General features: G+C 42.3%; 1 protein-coding gene across 1 annotated transcript in view; it reads left to right on the top strand.

Moving 5' to 3' along the window:
• LOC135507509 (usherin-like) overlaps positions 1 to 23,944 on the top strand; it is a 474,271-nt gene that overhangs the window by 71,493 nt on the left and 378,834 nt on the right. The window contains 1 exon segment of the mRNA XM_064927019.1: positions 15,001 to 15,094. Coding sequence (XP_064783091.1) covers positions 15,001 to 15,094 — 94 coding nt within the window.

Below are 23,944 nucleotides of genomic sequence, written 5' to 3'. Positions count from 1 at the left end.
AGGTTTAATTTACATTACCTAATTTTGTGCCTGCCAGTAGGCTGTAGGTTACTCCGCTAGAAGCTGGCTAGCTAGCTCGCTAAAAACAGAAAGCAAACTTGCCTTTTATCTACCCACACCACCCCCAAGTGAAATAATACCATTTATAAATACAAATAGAATGTCTTCACATCACGGAGAAAAGGCTCATGGCTACCAGTTGTTTTTACTGTGTAGCAGTAGTTATTACTTCTCAACAAAGTACCTTTTGGGGGATATTCTTATAAGGCTACAATGTTGTTTGGTTTATTGTTTGAACAGTCGCTGAGAGTATATTTGGTTACCAATGCTACTTAAATGCATGGCCTATAGATCAGATCACTGGCCCCATGGCTCTGCAAGGAATGATCCAGCGCGTCTCAATTTTCAGGGAGCACAGAAGTACATTGAATGCCGGAGTGTATTACAAGGAGCTGCCATTTTTGTGGCAAAATCTACTGTCTCCGTAGAGTGTGTAGACCCTTTAATTGGCAGTACCTGATGTGTTTATCAACCAGGCTCAGCACGTGGACACGGTTGCTGCTGCACCCTGGGGGAATGGAGGGTTGAAGTGGTAGTGAGCTGTAGTGAGTTGTCTAAACTACCTAACATATTCCCTAACACCGGTTGGAGGATTCTCAAAATTTCTGCTTATTCTCTCCTGATTCCAGGAATATTCCAACCGGAATTTTTGTAAAATCTGGGGATTTTAGGAAGTTACCGGAATTTTGCGACCCTTTTACATGTTAGAGTTGTTTGTGGAGATTGTTCTTGGTTCTTGTCTGGAAATAAAGCACGTGGGGGGGGTGCTTTTAAGCACCTCTCTATTCAGATGATATTACCCTCAATACCTTGAGAAGAAGGTGGGATGAGAGAGAGGAAAGAGACAGCATCTTAATGTCTGGATGAATAATTCATGTGGTGACCTGCAGCACTGAGAGAGAGAGAGAGAGAGAGAGAGAGAGAGAGAGAGAGAGAGAGAGAGAGAGAGAGAGAGAGAGAGAGCTACGCGCTAAAGGGTCTCATCAGTTGTACCGTATGCGTGGTACCCCACCTTGACATGGGTAACAAGTGTTTACATTGCCAAAGAAAGTGATGTGGATAATAAACAAAAGTGAAAAAACGATAAAATTACATTACACAAAAGCTTCACAAAAGTTTCAAAAGAATAAATACATTTCAAATGTCATATTATGTGCAAATAGTTAAAGTACAAAAGGGAAAATAAAGAAACATAAATATGGGTTGTATTTACAATGGTGTTTGTTCTTCACTGGTTGCCCTTTTCTTGTGGCAACAGGTCACACATCTTGCTGCTGTGGTGTCACAATGTGGTATTTCACCCAATAGATATGGAAGTTTATTAAAATTGGATTTGTTCTCATCTCTCTGTAGGTGATGGCTTTGTTATGGAAGGTTTGGGAATCGCTTCCTTTTAGGTGGTTGTAGAATTTAATGTCTCTTTTCTGGATATTGATAATTAGCGGGTATCGGCCTGATTCTGCTCTGCATGCACATTTTGGTGTTCTACGTTGTACACTGAGATTATTTTAGCAGAATTCTGCATGCAGAGTCTCAATTTGTATTTGTCCTGTTTTTTGAATTCTTGGTTGGTGAGCAGCCCCCAGACCTCACAACCACAAAGGGCAATGGGTTCTATAATGGATTCAATCATTTTTTTAGCCAGATCCTAATTGGTATGCCAAATTTTATGTTCCTTTTGATGGCATAGAAGGCCCTTCTTGTCTTGCCTCTCAGATCGTTCACAGCTTGTGGAAGTTACCTGTGGCACTGATGGTGTGTGCTCTAGGGCAGAGGTTCCCAAACTTTTTATAGTCCCGTACCCCCTTCAGATATTCAACCTCCAGCTACGTACCCCCTCTAGCAACAGGGTCAGCACACTCTCAAATGTTTTTTTTTGCCTTCATTGTAAGCCTGCCGCACACACACTATACGATACATTTATTAAACATAAGAATGAGAGTTTTTGTCACAACCTGGCTCCTGGGAAGTGACAAAGAGCTCTTTTTGGGCACAAATAATAATATAACCATAATCAATAATTTTTTTCTTTATTTAACCATCTTACATATAAAACCTTATTTGTTCATTGAAAATTGTGAATAACTTGAAAGGATGCTCATAACTCTGTAATGTTGGGTTGTATTGGAGAGAGTCTCAGTCTTAAATCATTTCACACACACAGTCTGTGCTTGTATTTAGTTTTCATGCTAGTGAGGGCCGAGAATCCATTCTCATATAGGGTTGTGGTTGCAAAGGGCATCAGTGTCTTAACAGCGCAATTTGCCAAGGCAGGATACTCTGAGTGCAGCCCAATCTGGAAATCTGGAAGTTGCTTCTGATTAAATTCAGTTTTCAAAGAACCGCTTGTTGCAATTTTGATAAGGCTCTCTTGTTCAGATATCGGTAAGTGGACGAGAGGCAGGGCATGAAAGGGATAAAGAAACCAGTTGTTTGTGTCATCCGTTTTGGGAAAGTACTTGTGTAATTGCGCACCCAAGTCACCCAGGTGCTTCACTATATCACATTTGACATTGTCCGTAAGCTTGAGTTCATTTGCACACAAAAAATTAATACAATGATGGAAGACCTGTGTGTTATCCTTGTTAATGCAGACAGAGAAGAGCTCTAACTTCTTAATCATAGCCTCAAATTTGTCCCGCACATTGAATATAGTTGCGGAGTGTCCCTGTACTCCTAGATTCAGATCATTCAGGTGAGAAAAAACATCACCCAGGTAGGCCAGTCGTGTGAAAAACTTGGCATCATGCAAGCGGTCAGACATGTGAAAATTATGGTCAGTGAAGAAAACTTTAAGCTCATCTCTCATTAAAAAAAAAACTTCTCCATACTTTGCCCCTTGATAACCAGCACACTTCTGTATGTTGTACAAGTGTTACGTGGTCGCCGCCCATATCATTGCTTAGTGCAGAAAATACACAAGAGTTCAGGGGCCTTGCTTTAACAGAGTTTTCACTGTAGTGTCCAAAACATATTTCAAGCTGTCAGGCATTCCCTTGGCAGCAAGAGCCTCTCGGTGGATGCTGCAGTGACCCAAGTACTGTCGGAAGAAACTGCTTGCACGCGCGTTACCACTCCACTATGTCTCCCTGTCATGGCTTTTGCACCATCAGTACAGATTCCAACACATCTTGACCACCAAAGTCCATTTGATGTCACAAGCTGTCCAATACTTTAAAAATATCCTCTCCTGTTGTCTGGGTTTCCTGTGGTTTGCAGAAGAGGTGCGTTGTGAAACAGTGTTGTTTGATAAAGGCATTGTCTGTATAGTTTTTTTTTGTCCTTTTCCCCAAGCATTGTCCCAGCCATATCCGCGGCAGCAGGAAGAATGAACTCCTCCACAATAGTATGGGGCTTGCCTGTCCTAGCCACTCAGTAGCTCACCATATAAGACGCTTCTACTTTGTCTCTATACTGATGCTTAGCTTGTTTGATTGCCTTGCGAAGGGAATAGCTACACTGTTTGTATTCTGTTATGTTTCCGGCCACCTTGCCCTGGTTAAAAGCAGTGGTTTGTGCTTTCAGTTTCACGCGAATGCTGCCAACAATCCACGGTTTCTGGTTTGGGAACGTTTTAATCGTTGCTATGGGAACGACATCGTCAATGCACTTTCTAATGAACTCGCTCACCGTATCAGCGTATTCGTCAATGTTGTTGTTGGAAGCAATGCGAAACATATCCCAGTCCACGTGACCGAAGCAGTCTTGAAGCGTGGAATCAGATTGGTCGGACCAGCGTTGAACAGACCTGAGTGCGGGAGCTTCTTGTTTTAGTTTCTGTCTGTAGGCAGGGAGCGACAAAATGGAGTAGTGGTCAGCTTTTCCGAAAGGAGGGCGGGGGAGGGCCTTATATGCGTCGCAGAAGTTAGAATAGCAATGATCCAAGGTTTTACCAGCCCTGGTTGCGCAGTCGATATGCTGATACAATTTAGGGAGTCTTGTTTTCAGATTAGCCTTGTTAAAATCCCCAGCTCCAATGAATGCAGCCTCAGGATATGTGGTTTCCAGTTTGCAAAGAGTCAAATAAAGTTTGTTCAGGGCCATCGATGTGTCTGCTTGGGGGGGAATATATACGGCTGTGATTATATTCGAAGAGAATTCCCTTGGTAGATAATTCGGTCGACATTTGATTGTGAGGAATTCTAATGGGAATTGATGGGAATTGATGTAAAATATATCACTAGCCACTTTAAACAATGCTACTTAAAATAATGTTTACATACCCTACATTACTCATCTCATATGTATATGTACAGTGGGGCAAAAAAGTATTTAGTCAGCCACCAATTGTGCAAGTTCTCCCACTTAAAAAGATGAGAGAGGCCTGTAATTTTCATCATAGGTACACTTCAACTATGACAGACAAAATGAGAAGAAAAAAATCCAGAAAATCACATTGTAGGATTTTTAATGAATTTATTTGCAAATTATGGTGGAAAATAAGTATTTGGTCAATAACAAAAGTTTATCTCAATACTTTGTTATATACCCTTTGTTGGCAATGACAGAGGTCAAACGTTTTCTGTAAGTCTTCACAAGGTTTTCACACACTGTTGCTGGTATTTTGGCCCATTCCTCCATGCAGATCTCCTCTAGAGTAGTGATGTTTTGGTGCTGTTGCTGGGCAACACGGACTTTCAACTCCCTCCAAAGATTTTCTATGGGTTGAGATCTGGAGACTGGCTAGGCCAGAGTATATATTTTTGGTGCCTGACATTTCATCCATGGTAAACAACCTTTATTTTGGTTGCTGAGTTTTACACCTAAACACTGTCAATCTGGAACAGAAAATGAAACATAAAAAATAAAATCACACCCAAGCTTCATTACTGCGAATAGGACAGTCATCACACTGGCACCATACACAAAGGTAGGGGTCAGCATGATGAAAATGTCCACCCCATTTAGAATGAACCCTTCCTACACCAGTGATAGACACCCCTCTCTGGGCACTTTGTACACTCAATAGCAACATGAGCTCCACATCTGGGTCCTGATGCTCAGATTTGGGGTCCTCATCAGGGATGTAGTCAGGAATAGGGAATAGGTCATGGAAATCATTCAGTTTCCAAATCTTAATTATAACCCAATTAATTATCCAACCAAAATTTAGAATGCTCAGGGATTCACATTGGTTCTATCACTCAAAATTAAAACCCTCAATTTAACATTTAACAATTTAACAATTTTACATCCATATTAACCATACAATATACTCATCTCATAATTAGAGTATTAAGTTCCTCATCAGGGTTATAATTACAGATCAGTATCTCAATTCATTCTTAGCCTAAATCACTATAAATTTAGCAGTGTAGACCTCCCCACCTGATACCCCAAATCAATTATGGGCACAGTTGACCAACCCCCTCCCTCAATCTTCCGGCATTTCTTCATTTTTCTTCTTCAGATAGCCTCACAATTCAAAGTGGATGGTCTATGATAATGTCCCAATTTCAATGTCTCACCTGAACCCCACCACAACTCCTATTATGTCTTGTCCATTTGCCAACCAGTGTACCAGCAATATGAGAAAAGGTTTGGAAAGGATCTCTCTCCCTGTTCACTCCACTTGGACTTCTTTTGCACTCCTGACAGAAAAGGCAGTTGATGACTTAAACTGGATGCTGTACACCGGTTACTGGTTCAGACTCAGGTCTCTCGATAGAAGTGGTGCAGGACAGGACCGTATTGAACGCCATTTCTTCAGACGGTTTAGTGGGGGTTTTGAGGTCCACACCATTTGGTTAAATTGTCCCCGCTTATGCATCAAGACACTATCAGTAGTGACCTCGAGAGAGATGACAGAGCAGAACAACAGCTCAGTTCATTTCTGATTCAGGAAATCTAGACAAGCATTCAAGAAATCCAAACAAATTATCTACTGTATGACAAATTATTACTACTACCATTATTCTTAATGCAAATCCCTAGAACACATAAAAATAATTACTTCACATTCTGTTGAAACAATGTTTCAAATTAGCTTATACTCCCCAAATCACACTGTCAACCTAGTCGCAGAGTCATAGGATCAGGAAATTATCCCGATCATCCAGCAGACCCAATCTGGTGAGATTTATCAAAACAAAACAGCACAAACAACGCAACAATACACTCCTTCATACATCACTCAAGGTGTGTAAATTTCAATCCAAAACCTAAAAAAAATTGTAATTCTCCCATTTTGACACAACTCACCATAGTGACTAATGTGTAAAAACAACAACACTGCAAATCAAATTTGAATTACTACCCTTAATAACTAAAAGAACATCTGTACCCATAACTTCATAGTAAAAATAGACTAGAGACAGGTCTATCCTTCTCGTGGTCCTATTAGTTATAAAACTTCTCCATAATTATCAGTATTATAAATGACCTTCAAATCGGTATTAAGTATGATCTTTAAATCATCATCCAATGTCTCTCGGCATTCCAGCGAGGGCGATCAAACCCTCACAATAATTCATATGTGTTCAATTAAACATCAGAAAAGAAAAACTTCTGAAAATTCCATATGTGTGTGTGCCCCTTTAAGATACCTTGGCACTAACCCATATTCATATATCCAGGGAGGTGTGTGTGTGTCATATATATTTATATATATATATATATATATAAACCATATGGCAAAACAAACAAAAATGGCCAGGTCTTATTTAATTTGTTAACCATCAAATAATTTCTTTACCATCGAATCTAGATACCTTTGTACCTATAAAACGGCAAAATTTCACTAACCCCTCTCCAAAGACCATAGCCTCAGGAAACATTTCATAGAGAGAAAATGACTACCCCCATTCTCTTGGAAGAGAAAATGTTAAATCATTTTAGCTTTCACTATAGTAATATCATAATCAGCAACCAAAAGGTTTTAACTACAAACAAACATGATAATAATAGGCCCACTGTACACCCTCAAATCATTTATTGTTTGTTTTAATGTACCCCAACGTTTATGTGTGCTTAATTTAGCATGTGCTACCCTTAGACACGGCAACATGTATCTCGCCACCAAGTCTAACAATTCACTCCCATTCACTGACTGGTCTCTCTTTCTCTTGAAACTCCCCATCCCGGATCCGGGATCGTGACTAAAGCCTCAGGCTCATTAGCATAACGCAACGTTAACGATTTCTGAAAATCGCAAATAAAATGAAAATAATGCGCCTGCTCTCAAGCTTAGCCTTTTCTTAACAACACTGTCATCTCAGATTTTCAAAATATGCTTTTGAACCATAGCAATTCACTAATTTGTGTAAGAGTATGCAAAGCTAGCTTAGCATTTTGAGTAGCATTTAGCACGCAACATTTTCACAAAAACCAGATAACCAAATAAATAAAATCATTTACCTTTGAAGAGCTTCGGATGTTTTCAATGAGGAGACTCTCAGTTACATACCAAATGTGCAGTTTTTCCTGAAAGCGTCTTTGTGTAGGAGAAATCGCTCCGTTTTGTACATCACATTTGGCTACCGAAACGAACCGAAAATTCAGTCATCTACAACGTCAAACTTTTTCCGAATTAACTCCATAATATCGACCGAAACATGGCAAACGTTGTTTGGAATCAATCCTCAAGGTGTTTTTTCACATATCTCTTCATTGATATATTGTTCGTGGAAGCCTGAATTCTTCTCTGAATTCTGTGGAAAAATACTTGCAGCTGACTTTTGCGCACCAATTTCGGTGCAGGACACCGGGCGGACACCTGGTAAATGTGGTCTCTTATGGTCAATCTTCCAATGATATGCCTACAAATACGTCACAATGCTGCAGACACCTTGGGGAAACGACAGAAAGGGCAGACTCACTCCTCTCGCATTCACAGCCATATAAGGAGCCTCAAAAATCCTGCTCATTTCCTGGATGCCGTTTCATCTTGGTTTGCCTGTAGCTCACGTTCTAGGGCACGCACAGAAAATATCTTTGCAGTTCTGGAAACGTCAGAGTGTTTTCTTTCCAAAGCTACCAATTATATGCATAGTCGAGCATCTTTTTGTGACAAAATATCTTGTTTAAAACGGGAACGTTTTTCATCCAAAAATGAAATTGCGCCCCTAGAGTTTCAAGAGGCAACATGTATCTCGCCACCAAGTCTAACAATTCACTCCCATTCTCTGACTGGTCTCTCTTTTCCATAAGCATGTAAAATGATCCTGGTATCGTTTCTAGACAAATGTCCAACGACAAATGTAATAGCTGTTTCTCCTTAGATGTTTCCTGTTAACTTTCTAAATGGAATACTTTTCAATGTCTCAGCGTAAGGAATCAATGTCTCAGCGTAAGGAATCAATGTAATCAATGTCTCAGCGTAAGGAATCAATGTAATCAATGTCTCAGCGTAAGGAATCAATGTAATCAATGTCTCAGTGTAAGGAATCAATGTCTCAGCGTAAGGAATCAATGTCTCAGCGTAAGGAATCAATGTAATCAATGTCTCAGCATAAGGAATCGATGTAATCAATGTCTCAGCATAAGGAATCAATGTAATCAATGTCTCAGCGTAAGGAATCAATGTAATCAATGTCTCAGCATAAGGAATCAATGTCTCAGCGTAAGGAATCAATATAATCAATGTCTCAGCATAAGGAATCAATGTAATCAATGTCTCAGCATAAGGAATCAATGTAATCAATGTCTCAGCGTAAGGAATCAATATAATCAATGTCTCAGCGTAAGGAATCAATGTCTCAGCGTAAGGAATCAATATAATCAATGTCTCAGCGTAAGGAATCAATGTAATCAATGTCTCAGCGTAAGGAATCAATATAATCAATGTCTCAGCGTAAGGAATCAATGTCTCAGCGTAAGGAATCAATATAATCAATGTCTCAGCGTAAGGAATCAATGTCTCAGCGTAAGGAATCAATGTAATCAATGTCTCAGCATAAGGAATCAATGTAATCAATGTCTCAGCATAAGGAATCAATGTAATCAATGTCTCAGCGTAAGGAATCAATGTAATCAATGCCTCAGCGTAAGGAATCCTTTCCTGTAATCAAATCATTTCAACCTGTTGCATTCATTTAGTAAAAATATTAACCTGTTGTTTAACAAATGTAGAACCTTCAAAAAGTTGGTGCTGTCTTATCAGCTTAGCATTCAATACTTATTTTATTCTACTTTAATTACTGGACACTGTTCCACGTATTGGAAACAGATTATAAAACAGATTATAATTTTAGAATACATTAGCTTCTCACTGGTGTTCCTTAACTATAAAACCAAGCAACAATAATCAGAAACTGTCAATGAATGTTTCTCATACGTCTACTTCAAATGTCCCACTGCCTGCTCACTTTCAACCACAGCTAATCTTTTCTACAATCTCAAGGCTCAATCCCTCTACTCATCATTTAACCTTTTATTGAAACCCCAGCTTTTCAAATTCCTAAAATATCGCATCATTAGAGTGCTAGCAACAACAACAAAAAACACTAATTACTGTCACGAGAATTTTCAATCCCAATGATGATAACAATCATTATAGCTTTGACCAATTCCCCCTAGGTTGTAAAGCTAAGGTTGAAAAGAATTAGGCAAAGACTCTGCAAAAGGTTTGTTGTAGTTTATTCATGAGCGCTCTAAAAATCATATAATGCGCATAGCGTTCATCCACCTCTGGCCTGCTCGCCTCCCTACCACTGAGGAAGTACAGTTCCCGCTCAGCCCAGTCAAAACTGTTCGCTGCTCTGGCCCCCCAATGGTGGAACAAACTCCCTCACGACGCCAGGACAGCGGAGTCAATCACCACCTTCCGGAGACACCTGAAACCCCACCTCTTCAAGGAATACCTAGGATAGGATAAAGTAATCCTTCTCACCCCCCCCCTTAAATGATTTAGATGCACTATTGTAAAGTGGCTGTTCCACTGGATGTCAGAAGGTGAATTCACCAATTTGTAAGTCGCTCTGGATAAGAGCGTCTGCTAAATGACTTAAATGTAAAATGTAATGTATATAACTCCTACAAGCGCCTACAAGTCTACAAGCGCATGCTACTTCCAGACACAAACAAGAGAATACATCTTCACTCTCCATTCTACTCACGTAGCAGAGCTGATTAGGCTTTTACATGTTTATTCAAAACATTGGTGACTAACTGTGCTGCTGGCAATAATTCTAATTCTGTTATTCTTACCAAGTACCCTCTTTAACAATGACCTTTGAGAACACATTTAGCTAAGCTAAGAATGATGTGAATAGTCAAGTCAACAAAAGCTGGGTAGTTGAATAGTTAATATACTAGCTCGATGCAATGATATACTATGCAGTTCATTAAGATAGCACAAGCAACACATTTGTCATTCTTAGCTGAAACAAATAATTTATATCTTAAGACCAATAAGCATATTACATACTGAAATTACTTCACAATAGTACAGTTCGAGTGATGACGCTGATAGAACACTAACATCAATACGCTGATGTGTTGAGCTAATGATTCTTCTTTTATATCATTGTGCCAAGTCACAATTACATCCCGGAATTTTCTATTTAGATTATCATTTTCTTTTCCTTTGTGAGCCGAATTGGTAGAATCCCAATGCGCTTCTATTAGTGTCTTTACGGCTTTGCTATAGTGTACCTCAATGAATTTATTTCCGCTCCTCTCTCCTCTCGTTTTCAATATATGCCACTCTTTTTCTATCTCTCCTGTAGACAGTCACTACTCGAAAGTCGTCTTAATTCTCGCTCAAAACACTCCTGTGGCTTATTTTTCAAGGTGGCATGTTTTGTTTATAAATGTCCGCGCAAGAGTGAAGGTATCATCAAGTTGTGAGATAGTACCTTTGCACATGTAACACACTTTCCACCACTTTCCATCAATTTGTATAGCAGATCCTCATGCCAAATTGAGTCAAAAGCTTTTTTGAAATCAACAATGCATGAGAAGACTTTGCCTTTGTTTTGGTTTGTTTGTCAATTAGGGTGTCTGTCGTATGGTAATTTGGGGTGCTCAGTACATTGTTTTCACTGCGGAAATTCTGCTGTTGACACGTATCCCACGGTAGTTATTGGGGTCAAATATGTCTCCACTTTTTTGGAGTGGGTGGTTAGTCCTTGGTTCCAAATATTGGGGAAGATGCCAAAGCTAAGGATGATGTTAAAAAGTTTAAGTATAGCCAATTGGAATTTGTGGTCTCTATATTTTATAATTTCATTGAGGATACCATCAACACCACAGGCCTTTTTGGGTTGGAGGGTTTGAATTTTGTCCTGTAGTTCATTCAATGCAATTGGATAATCTAGTGGGTTCTGGTAGTCTTTAATAGTTGATTCTAAGATTTGTATTTGATCATGTACAGTGGGGCAAAAAAGTATTTAGTCAACCACCAATTGTGCAAGTTCTCCCACTTAAAAAGATGAGAGGCCTGTAATTTTCATCATAGGTACACTTCAACTATGACAGACAAAATGAGGAAAACAAATCCAGAAAATCACATTGTAGGATTTTTAATGAATTTATTGGAGAAGTGGTTCACCCATACATCTCTGTTTTGTTGTTTGTTTAGTTTTTTCCAGTTTTCCCAGAGGTGGTTAGAGTCTATGGATTATTCAATTACATTGATCTGAGTTCTGACGTGCTGTTCCTTCTTTTTCCATAGTTTATTTCTGTATTGTTTTAGTGATTCACCAAAGCGAAGGCGTAGACTCAGGTTTTCTGGGTTTCTATGATTTTGGTTGGAAAGTTTTCTCAATTTCTTTCTTAGGTTTTTGCATTCTTCATCAAACCATTTGTCATTGTGGTTAATTTTCTTCTGTTTTCTGTTTGACATTTTTAGATTTGATAGGGAAGCAGAGAGGTCAAAAATACTGTTTAGGTTTTCTACTGCCATGTTTACACCTCCACTATTACAGTGGAACGTTTTGTCCAGGAAGTTGTCTAAAAAGGATTTAATTTGTTGTTGCCTCGTTGTTTTTTGGTAGGTTTTGTTAGCAGTTGATGTTATTCTTCAATAACACAGACCCCAAAGAAAATAAGGTGGAGAAAATGTTTATTATTCAAAGAGGACAAATCATGGATGTTATACTGGGAAGTAGATGGTTCATTCTCCCCTGTCCTCAGTGACTTTCTCCACAGAACCAATCAAAATGGTGTAATTTATAACCCCCCACCCTAGCCTGTGGTTGACCAATTAGAATTCCTTGCAGTAACATTGGGCCTTTGGCCAAATAACAAGTATCCTGTTTCAGGCTCCATGTACAGACGATTCAGACCAGTGAAAACGTGACACACGTAGCTATGAGTTCAGGACTGACATTCCTACACAGATTCTAAACAGATGTTGACCTGAATACAAACTATTTCCATTGATCGTTAATTCCCTATTGACCGTTAGTACTCTGCGTTGTGTATTATCTTAAAATATTATTTCAGTTTCCACACTACTTTCCATCCATCTATAGCTTTTCTTAATAGTATTCAGTTCTCTTTGTTTTGATGCCTCATGATTGAGTATTGCTCTGTTCAAGTAGACTGTAATTTTGCTCTGATCTGATAGGGGTGTCAATAGGCTGACTGTGAACTCTCTGAGAGACTCTAGGTTGAGGTCAATGATAAAGTAGTCAACAGTACTACTGCCAAGAGATGAGCTATAGGTGTACCTACCGTAGGAGTCCCCTTGAAGCCTACCATTGACTATGTACATACCCAGCGGGCGACAGAGCTGCAGGACTTGTGACCCATTTTTGTTGGTTATGTTGTCGTTGTTGTGCCTCGGGGGGCATATGGGGGAGGGAATGCTGTCACCTCCAAGTAGGTGTTTGTCCCCCTGTGTGCTGAGGGTGTCAGGTTCTTGTCCGGTTCTGGCATTTAGGTCGCCACGGACTAGTACATGTCCCTGGGCCTGGAAATGATTGATTTCCCCTCTCCAGGATGGAGAAGCTGATCATTTCCTTTTGAATTTCTAGCCAAATGTAAAATGTTCCTGTTCTGATTAATTTTAATAGATTGAGTTAAGTCTGCTCTATAACAAATATACAAATTAGCACACCCCCTGAGTCCCTTCCCTGTTTCACACCTGGTAGTTTGGTGGATGGGACTACCAGCTCTCTGTAACCTATAGGGCAACCAGTAGGTCCATCTCCTCTATACCATGTTTCTTATAAGATGACAATGTCTGTATTTCTGGAACCTGCAGGAACCTGGTGAAGTCCTGCTCTTTAAGCCAACAGTAGATGACCTCAGCTCTTTGATATTCCAGGATGAGATAGTGAAGGCTTTGTGTTCCATAAAGTGTCCAGTGTTGTTAGTCGTGTGGTTTGGCCTCAGACCAGTAAGTATGAGCAGAGCCTGCTGAGCCTCTGGTACATGCCATTGGCTTGGGCTAGTTTACTATAAGAGTGGGGGTTGCGCCTGTTCACCTGCTCATGTGGGGGTGGGGGGCATGGGGTGGGCAGGAGGGGCATAGGTCTGATCTGAGGGGGCCTAAATGGGGTATGGGCATGGTTGACTTGGGGGAGCGTTGATTGGTGGGGGTGTGGATGTGCCTGGTGGTGCTGTAGTCTGGATATTGGTCCTCTCGGAGTGGGTCCTCTGTGTGTAGGTCCGGGGGGAGGGTCCCGCAGGTCTGGGAAAGTGTCGCACTGGTCTGGGCAGGGTGTCTGTTGATCTGTTGCTCCTGTGTGAGGTGTTGGGGCTGCGGTTGTGGGCAATGTATTTTAGGGTCTGGGTGAAGGTTGGCACTGCTGCCTTGTATAGGTGGACCTGGTCATTGAGGCTGCTCAAGTCCAGGGTGGAGTGGTGGGCCAGGTAAACATTCACAGGAAATACTTGCGTTTACCTGCCGTCTGGAAGCAGGGTGAAAGTATTATTGTGGTAGCAGGGTGGAGATAACCACTTGTGCGTTGGGGAAAGTAGAAGAAGCTTTTTCAATCACTCCCTTGAGTGCTGTGGCCACCCTTTCCTGCTATGTTCTCAGGTTGTTTGTGACTGTGTGTATTATTATGTGGCTGGGTGACCCTAGTTGGTCCCCAGACAGAAGGTCTAGGGCACGCTGGGTGTTTGGACATGAGAGTTTAGACACTCTATGTTTGTATCTATTTCCCGTTTCAGTCCAGAAGGAGTACAATCTGTGGCTTATGTATGTTCTCAGTGTGCGTGTGTGTGTGTGTGGGGGGGGGGGGGGGGTCAGGAGGACTATCAGGGTGGCTGAGAGGGGGGTGGGCTCAGAGGGGGTGGGATCCCCTGGGCTCTGGGTTCTTCATTTGTCTGTCCTGCTGTGATGTCGAGGCTATGGTCAGGGTCTGGGGTGGACTGTTCTGCTCTGGTGTTCAAGACTTTGGTCAGGGTCTAGAGTGGGCTGTTCTGGTGGCTACTCTGCGGGGGTGGCTAGCTCTCTAATGGGTTGTTCTCTGTCACACGTCATCGTTCTCACCCTCTCCTCCAGCACTCTGATCCTCTCCTCTAGTGCTCTGTTCTGCTCCTGCTCTTCTCCTGTTGATGTTGTCTCACCACAGTCCATAGTGCAGATATGTCTCTCCACCTCCATCTCTCCAGGTCCGGTTGAGGGGGTGTTGTTGAGCTGGACTATTTTTTATGCTGACTGTAGTGTGTTCACCTGCTGTTCCAGCTCCACCTGCCAAACCTCCAGCTGGGTAAATTTATCCTTCATTTCAATGAGGGAGTAGTACTCTGTGCTGGGAGGTTGACTTTCTGCCTGGGGTTGCCTGTCTGTGGGGTTGTATAATGAAGAGGTCTGGTCTGACATACTCGGGGTGGGGGTATCTTTCTCAAGAGAGAACTTATCCTGCTGAGCTATGTCTTTGATTATGTGAAAGTCCAGCTGAAACTGTTTGGGGTTGCCCTGTACCATTATTGTCCCAGACTTGTCTCTCTCTCTCTCCCATCTTTCTGTGTCTCTCTCTCTCTACCCCACCTCTCTGTCTCTCTATCTCCCCCACCTCTCTCTCTCTTTCTCTGTCTTTCTAGGTGTGAGTGTCATGGCCATGCTGATCAGTGTGACACCAGTGTGACTCCCTACCGCTGTGCTTGTCTGCCAGAGAGCCATACAGAGGGACACAACGTGAGTCTCGCGCGCGCGCGCACACACACACACACACACACACACACACACACACACACACACACACACACACACACACACACACACACACACTCCCCCATACCCCCCTCCTTGTCCCTCTTTCTCTCTGTAAAGAGTTTTGTTGTGTTTGACACAGAGGGAGATGGAGCCTCTGTCTCAGCTTTCCTCTGCCTGAAGATCACCTCACAAACACACACACCACAGGTGCAGGGAGACAGATAGCCTTCTGTACTGTCCTAACCTCACAGATCTACCTAACACACATACACAGATCGACCTAACACACAAACACAGGTGCAGGGAGACAGATAGCCTTCTGTACTGTCCTAACCTCACAGATCTACCTAACACACATACACAGATCTACCTAACACACATACACAGATCGACCTAACACACCTAAACACAGGTGCAGGGAGACAGATAGCCTTCTGTACTGTCCTAACCTCACAGATCTACCTAACACACATACACAGATCTACCTAACACACAAACACAGGTGCAGGGAGACGGTGATTTTAGCCTGTAGCTTGGGACGAGGGTTAATTTTCCAGACATCCAGATTTCCTTGATTTCCTGCTTATTACCTTCTTACTCCCAATTGGGATTTCTGCAAAACCTGGACACTATCACGTCATTTTTAAACCTGACTTGGGACTGCTTATAGTTTCTCTCCCCCAGTGAGACAGTAAGGTCTCTCATTTTTCATTAGGGCTCATGCATAATTCACGCTCAGGCCCAGCCCTCTCTCAAACTCTGTGTTGTGTAAGGTCGTGGTGTTGCTGTTGTTATAGTTGTCAAACAGAGCTACATCCCAGACACAGATGGTGGAATAAGAGAGGACATCCACATACCTGACCCCTACACACCCTATACCTGTACCTCAAATTAAAATGCTCCCCCCCCCCCCCGTCTCCTTTTCACTTCATTGAACTCCTGATTTACTTAACACAAGTTACTAATCTCAATAGGTGTTCCAGGTAAGTGTCATCACAAGTGGGGTGGGCCTTTCCTCTTTTGTTCTCTATTGTTCCTCAAGCAAGGGGGAGGGCCGATGACATCACAAATCACCATCAGACCAACTCCTTGAATGGCCTACCCCATGGAGTTTGCACTTGTGACGAAAAAAACACTATTTTGCTCAAAACATATTGTTTTACCCTTAAGTGTGTATTTATACGTGGGATACTGTTTTTCAACAGGAAAAGTTCTGGAGTGCTTCTTTAACTTAACCCATCTTATTTTTGTATTTTATTTAACTTTTATTTAACGAGGCAAGTCAGTTAAGAACAAATTCTTATTTACAACAATATCTACCCTGGCCAAATCCGGACGACGCTGGGCCAATTGTGCGCCACCCTATGGGACTCCCAATCACGGCTGGTTGTAATACAGCCTGGATTAAAACCAGGGACTGTAGTGACACCTCTAGCATTGAGATGCAGTGCCCCTCGGGAGCCCAGAGAACCCAGTGTGCGTGCTTGTGTGTGCGTGTGTGCGTGCGTTTGTGTGTGCGTGCGTGCTTGTGTGTGCGTGCTTGTGTGTGTGTGCGTGTGTGTGTATGCGCGTGTGTGTGTATGTGTGTGCGTGCGTGTGTGTGTGTGTGCTTGTGTGTGCGTGCTTGTGTGTGTGTGTGCGTGTGTGTGTGTGAGTGTGTATTGTGTGGTTCTCTGACATCCTCCAGTGCTCTCCTGGGTCACAATCCATATATTGTCTCAAATCGACTAGAACAATGATGCTCGTAACTGCATGCATCTCTTTTACGCTCACTCTTCTTCTCTTTCTCTTATACGCTCACTCTCTCTTCTTCTCTTTCTCTTTTACGCTCACTCTCTCTTCTCTTTCTCTTATACGCTCACGGTCTCTTCTTCTCTTTCTCTTATACACTCACTCTCTCTTCTCTTTCTCTTATACGCTCACTCTCTCTTCTTCTCTTTCTCTTATACGCTCACACTCTCTTCTCTTTCTCTTATACGCTCACGCTCTCTTCTTCTCTTTCTCTTTTACGCTCACTCTCTCTTCTTCTCTTGCTCTTATCCGCTCACGGTCTCTTCTTCTCTTTCTCTTATACGCTCACTCTCTCTTCTTCTCTTTCTCTTATACGCTCACTCTCAATTCTTCTCTTTCTCTTATACGCTCACTCTCTCTTCTTCTCTTTCTCTTATACGCTCACGCTCTCTTCTCTTTCTCTTATACGCTCACGCTCTCTTCTCTTTCTATTATTCACTCTTTCTATTTCTTTCCACTTCTCAACTTTCTCTGTTTAGGTCTCTCTCCCTCTTTCTCTATTTCTCATCTCTATTTTTCTCTCTCTCTCTCTCTCTCTCTCTCTCTCTCTGTATGTGTGTCAATACTGAAGCATGCACGAGAGCACCAGCTGTTCCTGATGACTTTGTGATCAAGCTCTCCGTAGCCTATGTAAATAAGACCTTTAAACAGGTCACTTTCGCAAGACATTACCAGGACGTGTTTTTTAAAAAATTTTAATTTCACCTTTATTTAACCAGGTAGGCGAGTTGAGGACAAGTTCTCATTTGCAACTGCGAATAATTACAATTTTGCAGATTAACACTGGAGTGATAAATGATCAGATGGTCATGTACAGGTAGAGATACTGGTGTGCAAAAGAGCAGAAAAGTAAATAAATAAAAACAGTATGGGGATGAGGTAGGTGAAAATGGGTGGGCTATTTACCAATAGACTATGTACAGCTGCAGCGATCGGTTAGCTGCTCAGATAGCACATGTTTGAAGTTGGTGAGGGAGATAAAAGTCTCCAACTTCAGGGATTTTTGCAATTCGTTCCAGTCACAGGCAGCAGAGTACTGGAACGAAAGGCGGCCAAATGAGGTGTTGGCTTTAGGGATGATCAGTGAGATTCACCTGCTGGAGCGCGTGCTACGGATGGGTGTTGCCATCGTGACCAGTGAACTGAGATAAGGCGGAGCTTTACCTAGCATGGACTTGTAGATGACCTGGAGCCAGTGGGTCTGGCGACGAATATGTAGCGAGGGCCAGCCGACTAGAGCATACAAGTCGCAGTGGTGGGTGGTATAAGGTGCTTTAGTGACAAAACGGATGGCACTGTGATAAACTGCATCCAGTTTGCTGAGTAGAGTGTTGGAAGCAATTTTGTAGATGACATCGCCGAAGTCGAGGATCGGTAGGATAGTCAGTTTTACTAGGGTAAGTTTGGCGGCATGAGTGAAGGAGGCTTTGTTGCGGAATAGACAGCCGACTCTTGATTTGATTTTCGATTGGAGATGTTTGATATGAGTCTGGAAGGAGAGTTTACAGTCTAGCCAGACACCTAGGTACTTATAGATGTCCACATATTCAAGGTCGGAACCATCCAGGGTGGTGATGCTCGTCGGGCATGCGGGTGCAGGCAGCGATCGGTTGAAAAGCATGCATTTGGTTTTACTAGCGTTTAAGAGCAGTCATTCTCATCGATGTGGCTATAGTGGAGCAGGTTAAGGAGGGCCGAGCATACCCCATTCTCATCGATGTGGCTATAGTGGAGCAGGTTAAGGAGGACCGAGCATACCCCATTCTTATCGATGTGGCTATAGTGGAGCAGGTTAAGGAGGGCCGGGCATACCCCATTCTCATCGATGTGGCTATAGTGGAGCAGGTTAAGGAGGGCCGAGCATACCCCATTCTCATCGATGTGGCTATAGTGGAGCAAGTTAAGAGCTTCAAGTCCCTTGGTGTCCACATCACTAACAAACTATCATGGTCCAAGCACACCAAGACAGTCATGAAGAGGGTACGAGACTGAAAAGATTTGGAATGGTTCCTCAGATCCTCAAAATGTTCTACAGCTGCAGCATCGAGAGCATCCTGACTGGTTGCATCACCGCCTGGTATGGCAACTGCTCGGCCTCTGGATGTAAGCTGCTACAGTGGGTAGTGCGTACGGCCCAGTACATCACTGGGGCAAAGCTTCCTGCCATCCTGGACCTGTATACCAGGCGGTGTCTGTGGAAGGCCCAGCCACCCTAGCCATAGAAGACTCCAGCCACCCTAGCCATAGACTGTTTTCTCTGCTACCACAAGGCAAGCGGTACCGGAGTGCCAAGTCTAGGTCCAAAAGGCTTCTTCACTACTTCTACCCCCAAGCCATAAGACTCCTGAACAGCTTATCAAATGGCTACCCGGACTATTTGCATTGACCCCCCCCCCCCCCCAAACACACACATTTTTACACTGCTGCTACTCTCTGTTTAGTATCTACGCATAGTCACTTTATCTCTGCTTACATGTACATATTACCTCAATTACCTTGACTAACCTGTACCCCCGCACATTGATTCTGTACAGGTACCCCCTGGATATAGACCCGTTACTGTTATTTTACTGTTGCTCTTCAATTCTTTTTTACGTTTCTATTTTCTTCTTTCTTTTTTGTATTTCTTTTTTTATTTCAGTTAATACTTTCTTAACTTTTATTTTTTTATCAAAACTGCATTGTTGGTTAAGGGCTTGTAAGTAAGCATTTCACTGTAAGGTCACCTGTTGTATTCTGCGCATGTGACTAATACAATTTGATTGATTTTATTTTTGACTAAACGCATTGATAACTGAAGGATTACGGTAAGCTGAACCTCAGAGATTCATTGTGTTTTGAGTGGAAAACACACAGATAACCCCACAAGTATGTGTGTGTGTGCATGGGTATGTGTGTATACGTGGTCACATTTGTGCTTGTGTGTAGGTATGTGTGTGTGCATGTGTCTCCTTTCATTTGTGTGTGTGTGTATGTCTGTGCCCACGTGTGTGTTAGGGCTGGGCGATATATCGTAATAGTTTGATTAATTAAAATGTATGTTTCAGTGCGATGTTCCAAATGCTTGTATCGCAGGAATAAAGGTTTTTATTTTGTTTTTAAGAGCATATGTCTTTTTGGCCTCATCGCCTTCGCTCCTTCTGTGCACCTTCCCATTCGCACACAGACAACAAGCCCCTCTCCCTGCCACTCACAACAACAAAGGTGAAAGATCACTTCTTCCTCTCTGACAACAAGCTATTTGCATTTGAGGTTTGGTCAATAGAATCAGTCATATGGACACCGAAACACATTGAGACATTATTTTACTGTAATAGAGGACATTTTTAACAACACCCTTTTTATGTCTCAACTTCTAAAATGTACAGTTCATGTACAGTTCCTCAGTAAAAGGCGCATGACAGCCCGCTTGGAGTTTGCCAAAAGGCAAATAAAGACTCTCAGACCATGAGAAACAAGATTCTCTGGTCTGTTGAAACCAAGATGGAAATCTTTGGAGAAAACCTGTCACCATCACTACAGTGAAGCATGGTGGTGGCAGCATCATGGATGTTTTTCAGCGGCAAGGACTGCGAGACTAGTCAGGATCTAGGCAAAGATAAACAGAGCAAAGTACAGAGAGATCCTTGATGAAAACCTGCTCCAGAGAATTCATGACCTCAGACTTGGGCGAAGGTTCACCTTCCAACAGGACAACGACCCTAAACACACAGCCAAGACAACGCAGGACTGGCTTCGAGACAAGACTCTGAATGTCCTTGAGTGGCCCAGCCACAGCCCAAACGTGAACCTGATCGAACATCTCTGGAGAGACCTGAAAATAGCTGTGCAGCAAAGCTCACCATCCAACCTGACAGAGCTTGAGAGGATATGCAGAGAAGAATGGGAGAAACTCCCCAAATACAGTTGTGCCAAGCTTGTAGCGTCATACCCAAGAAGACTTGAGGTGCCAAAGGTGCTTCAACAAAGTACTGAGTGAAGGGTCTGAATACTTATGTAAATATGATATTCTTTGCAAAAATGTATAAAAACCTGTTTTTGCTGTGTCATTATGGGGTATTGTGTGCAGATTGATGAAGGGGAAAACATTTTAATACATTTTAGTATAAGACTGTAATTTAACACAATGTGGAAAAAGTCAAGGGGTCTGAATATTTTCAGAATGCACTGTATATCTGGTGAAGGGTATAAAACAATTTCTAGATTGTTGAAAGTTTCCAAGAGCACAGTGGTTTCCATCATTGGGAAATATCCAGACACCACCTACAACGAGCTGACCAACCAAACTGAGCAACCTGGAAAGAAGGACCTTGGTCAGGGATGTGACCTAGAATGCAATGACCGCTCTGACAGAACTACAGAGTTCCTTGACTGAGCACGTCAGGAGTTTGCAAAAAGACACATGAAAGATTCTGATGAGACAAAAGTTTTACTCTTTGGCCTGAATGTGAAGCACTGTATCTGGAGAAAACCAGGCACAGCTCATCCCCTGTCTAACACCATCCCTACCGTGAAGCATGGTGGTGGCAGCATCATGCTATGGGGATGCTTTTCAGCGGCAGGGACCGGGAGACTGGTAAGGATAGAGGGAACACAGGCAAATCCTTGATGAGAACCTGCTTCAGAGTGCAAACGATCGTAGACAGGGTCAAAGATTTATTTTCCAAAAGGACATTGACCCTCAGCATACAGCCAAAGTAATGCTGGAATGGCTTCAATAATTATGTAAATGAGATAATTCTGTATTTAATTTTCAATACATTTGCAAACATTTCTAAAATCATGTTTTCACATTGTCATTGTGGGGTATTATTGTGTGTAGATAAAAAATGTTTTTATCCATTTTGAATTCAGGCTGTAACACAACAAAATGTAGAATAAGTCAAGGTGTATGTGTGCATTCTGAAGGCACTGTAAGTATTTCCAATGGCATCATAGGAGTGCATCTTACTTTTAACCAATTATGAGTCGGTATTGCCTTCTAATTGTCTACTAATTGGTTGATGATGTCATTGGAAACACTTATTTTTATCTACAAAATATGGAAACGCTCCATTTTCACGAATGTTGAGGTGTTGCTGGAGATGATGAAAATTGTGAAATTTCCCTATAAACTATTTTGTTAAAATAATGTTATTATTATTATTTATTTTTTTCACCTTTATTTAACCAGGTAGGCCAGTTGAGAACAATTCTCATTTATAACTGCGACCTGGCCAAGATAAAGCAAAGCAGTGCGACACAAACAACAGCACAGAGTTACACATGGAATAAACAAATGTACAGTCAATAACACAATAGAAAATCTATATACAGTGTGTGCAAATGAAGTAAGATTAGGGAGGTAAGGCAATAAATAGGCCGTAGTGGCGAAGTAATTACAATTTAGCAATTAAACACTGGAGTGAAAGGTGTGCAGAAGATGAATGTGCAAGTCGAGATACTGGGGTGCAAAGGAGAAGAAAAAAAATAACATGGGGATGAGATAGTTGGATGGGCTATTTACAGATGGGCTATGTACAGGTGCAATGATCTGTGAGCTGTTCTGACAGCTGCCGCTTAGTTAATGAGGGAGATATGAGTCTCCAGCTTCAGGGATTTTTGCAATTTGTTCCAGTCATTGGCAGCAGAGAACTGTAAGGAAAGGTGGCAAGGAAAGGGGAAATTGGCTTTGGGGGTGACCAGTGAAATATACATGCTGGAGCGAGTGCTACGGGTGGTTGCTGCTATGGTGATCAGTGAGCTGAGATAAGGTGGGGCTTTACCTAGCAAAGACTTACAAATGACCTGGAGCCAGTGGGTTTGGTGACGAATATGAAGCGAGGGCCAGCCAACGAGAGCATACAGGTCACAGTGGTGGGTAGTATATCTGACTTTGGTGACAAAACGGATGGCACTGTAATAGACTGCATCCAATTTGCTGAGTAGAGTGTTGGAGGCTATTTTGTAAATGACATCGCCAAAGTCAAGGATCGGTAGGATAGTCAGTTTTACGAGGGTGTGTTTTGCAGCATGAGTGATGGATGCTTTGTTGCGAAATAGGAAGCCGATTCTAGATGTCATTTTGGATTGGAGATGTTTAGTTTGAGTCTGGAAGGAGAGTTTTCAGTCTAACCAGACACCTAGGTATTTGTAGTTGTCCACATATTCTAAGTCAGAACTGTCCAGAGTAGTGATACTGGACGGGCGGGCAGGTGTGGGCAGCGATTGGTTGAAGAGCATGCATTTAGTTTTACTTGCATTAAGAGCAGTTAGAGGCCACGGACGGAGAGTTGTATGGCATTGAAGCTCGTCTGGAGGTTAATTAACACAGTGTCCAAAGAAGGGCCAGAAGTATAGAGAATGGTGTCATCTGCGTAGAGGTGGATCAAAAAATCACCAGCAGCAAGAGCGACATCTTTGATTTTTACAGAGTTGGCCTGAGAATTGAACCCTGTGGCATCCCCATAGACTGCCAGAGGTCCGGACAACAGGCCCTCCGATATGACACATTGAACTCTATCCGAGAAGTAGTTGGTGAACCAGGCGAGGCAGTCATTTGAGAAACCAAGGCTGTTGAGTCTGCCGATAAGAATTTGGTGATTGACAGAGTCGAAAGCCTTGACCAGGTCGATGAAGACGGCTGCACAGTATTGTCTTTTATCGATGGCAGTTATGATATTATTTAGAACCTTGAGCGTGGCTGAGATGCACCCATGACCAGCTCGGAAACCAGATCGCATAGCGGAGAAGGTACGGTGGGATTCGAAATGGTCGGTGATCTGTTTGTTAACTTGGCTTTCAAAGACCTTAGAAAGGCAGGGTAGGATGGATGTAGGTCTGTAACAGTTTGTGTCTAGAGTGTCCCCCCTTTGAAGAGGGGGATGACCGCGGCAGCGTTCCTATCTTTGGGGATCTCAGACGATATGAAAGAGAGATTGAACAGGCTAGTAATAGGGGTTGCAACAATTGCGGCGGATCATTTTTAGAAAAAGAGGGTCCAGATTGTCTAGCCCAGGTGATTTGTAGGGGTCCAGATTTTGCAGCTCTTTCAGAACATCA

The sequence above is a fragment of the Oncorhynchus masou genome, chromosome 21, assembly GCF_036934945.1.
Source record: "Oncorhynchus masou masou isolate Uvic2021 chromosome 21, UVic_Omas_1.1, whole genome shotgun sequence".
Classification (NCBI taxonomy): Eukaryota; Metazoa; Chordata; class Actinopteri; order Salmoniformes; family Salmonidae; genus Oncorhynchus; species Oncorhynchus masou.
This window is presented reverse-complemented; position numbering and strand designations above follow the sequence as displayed.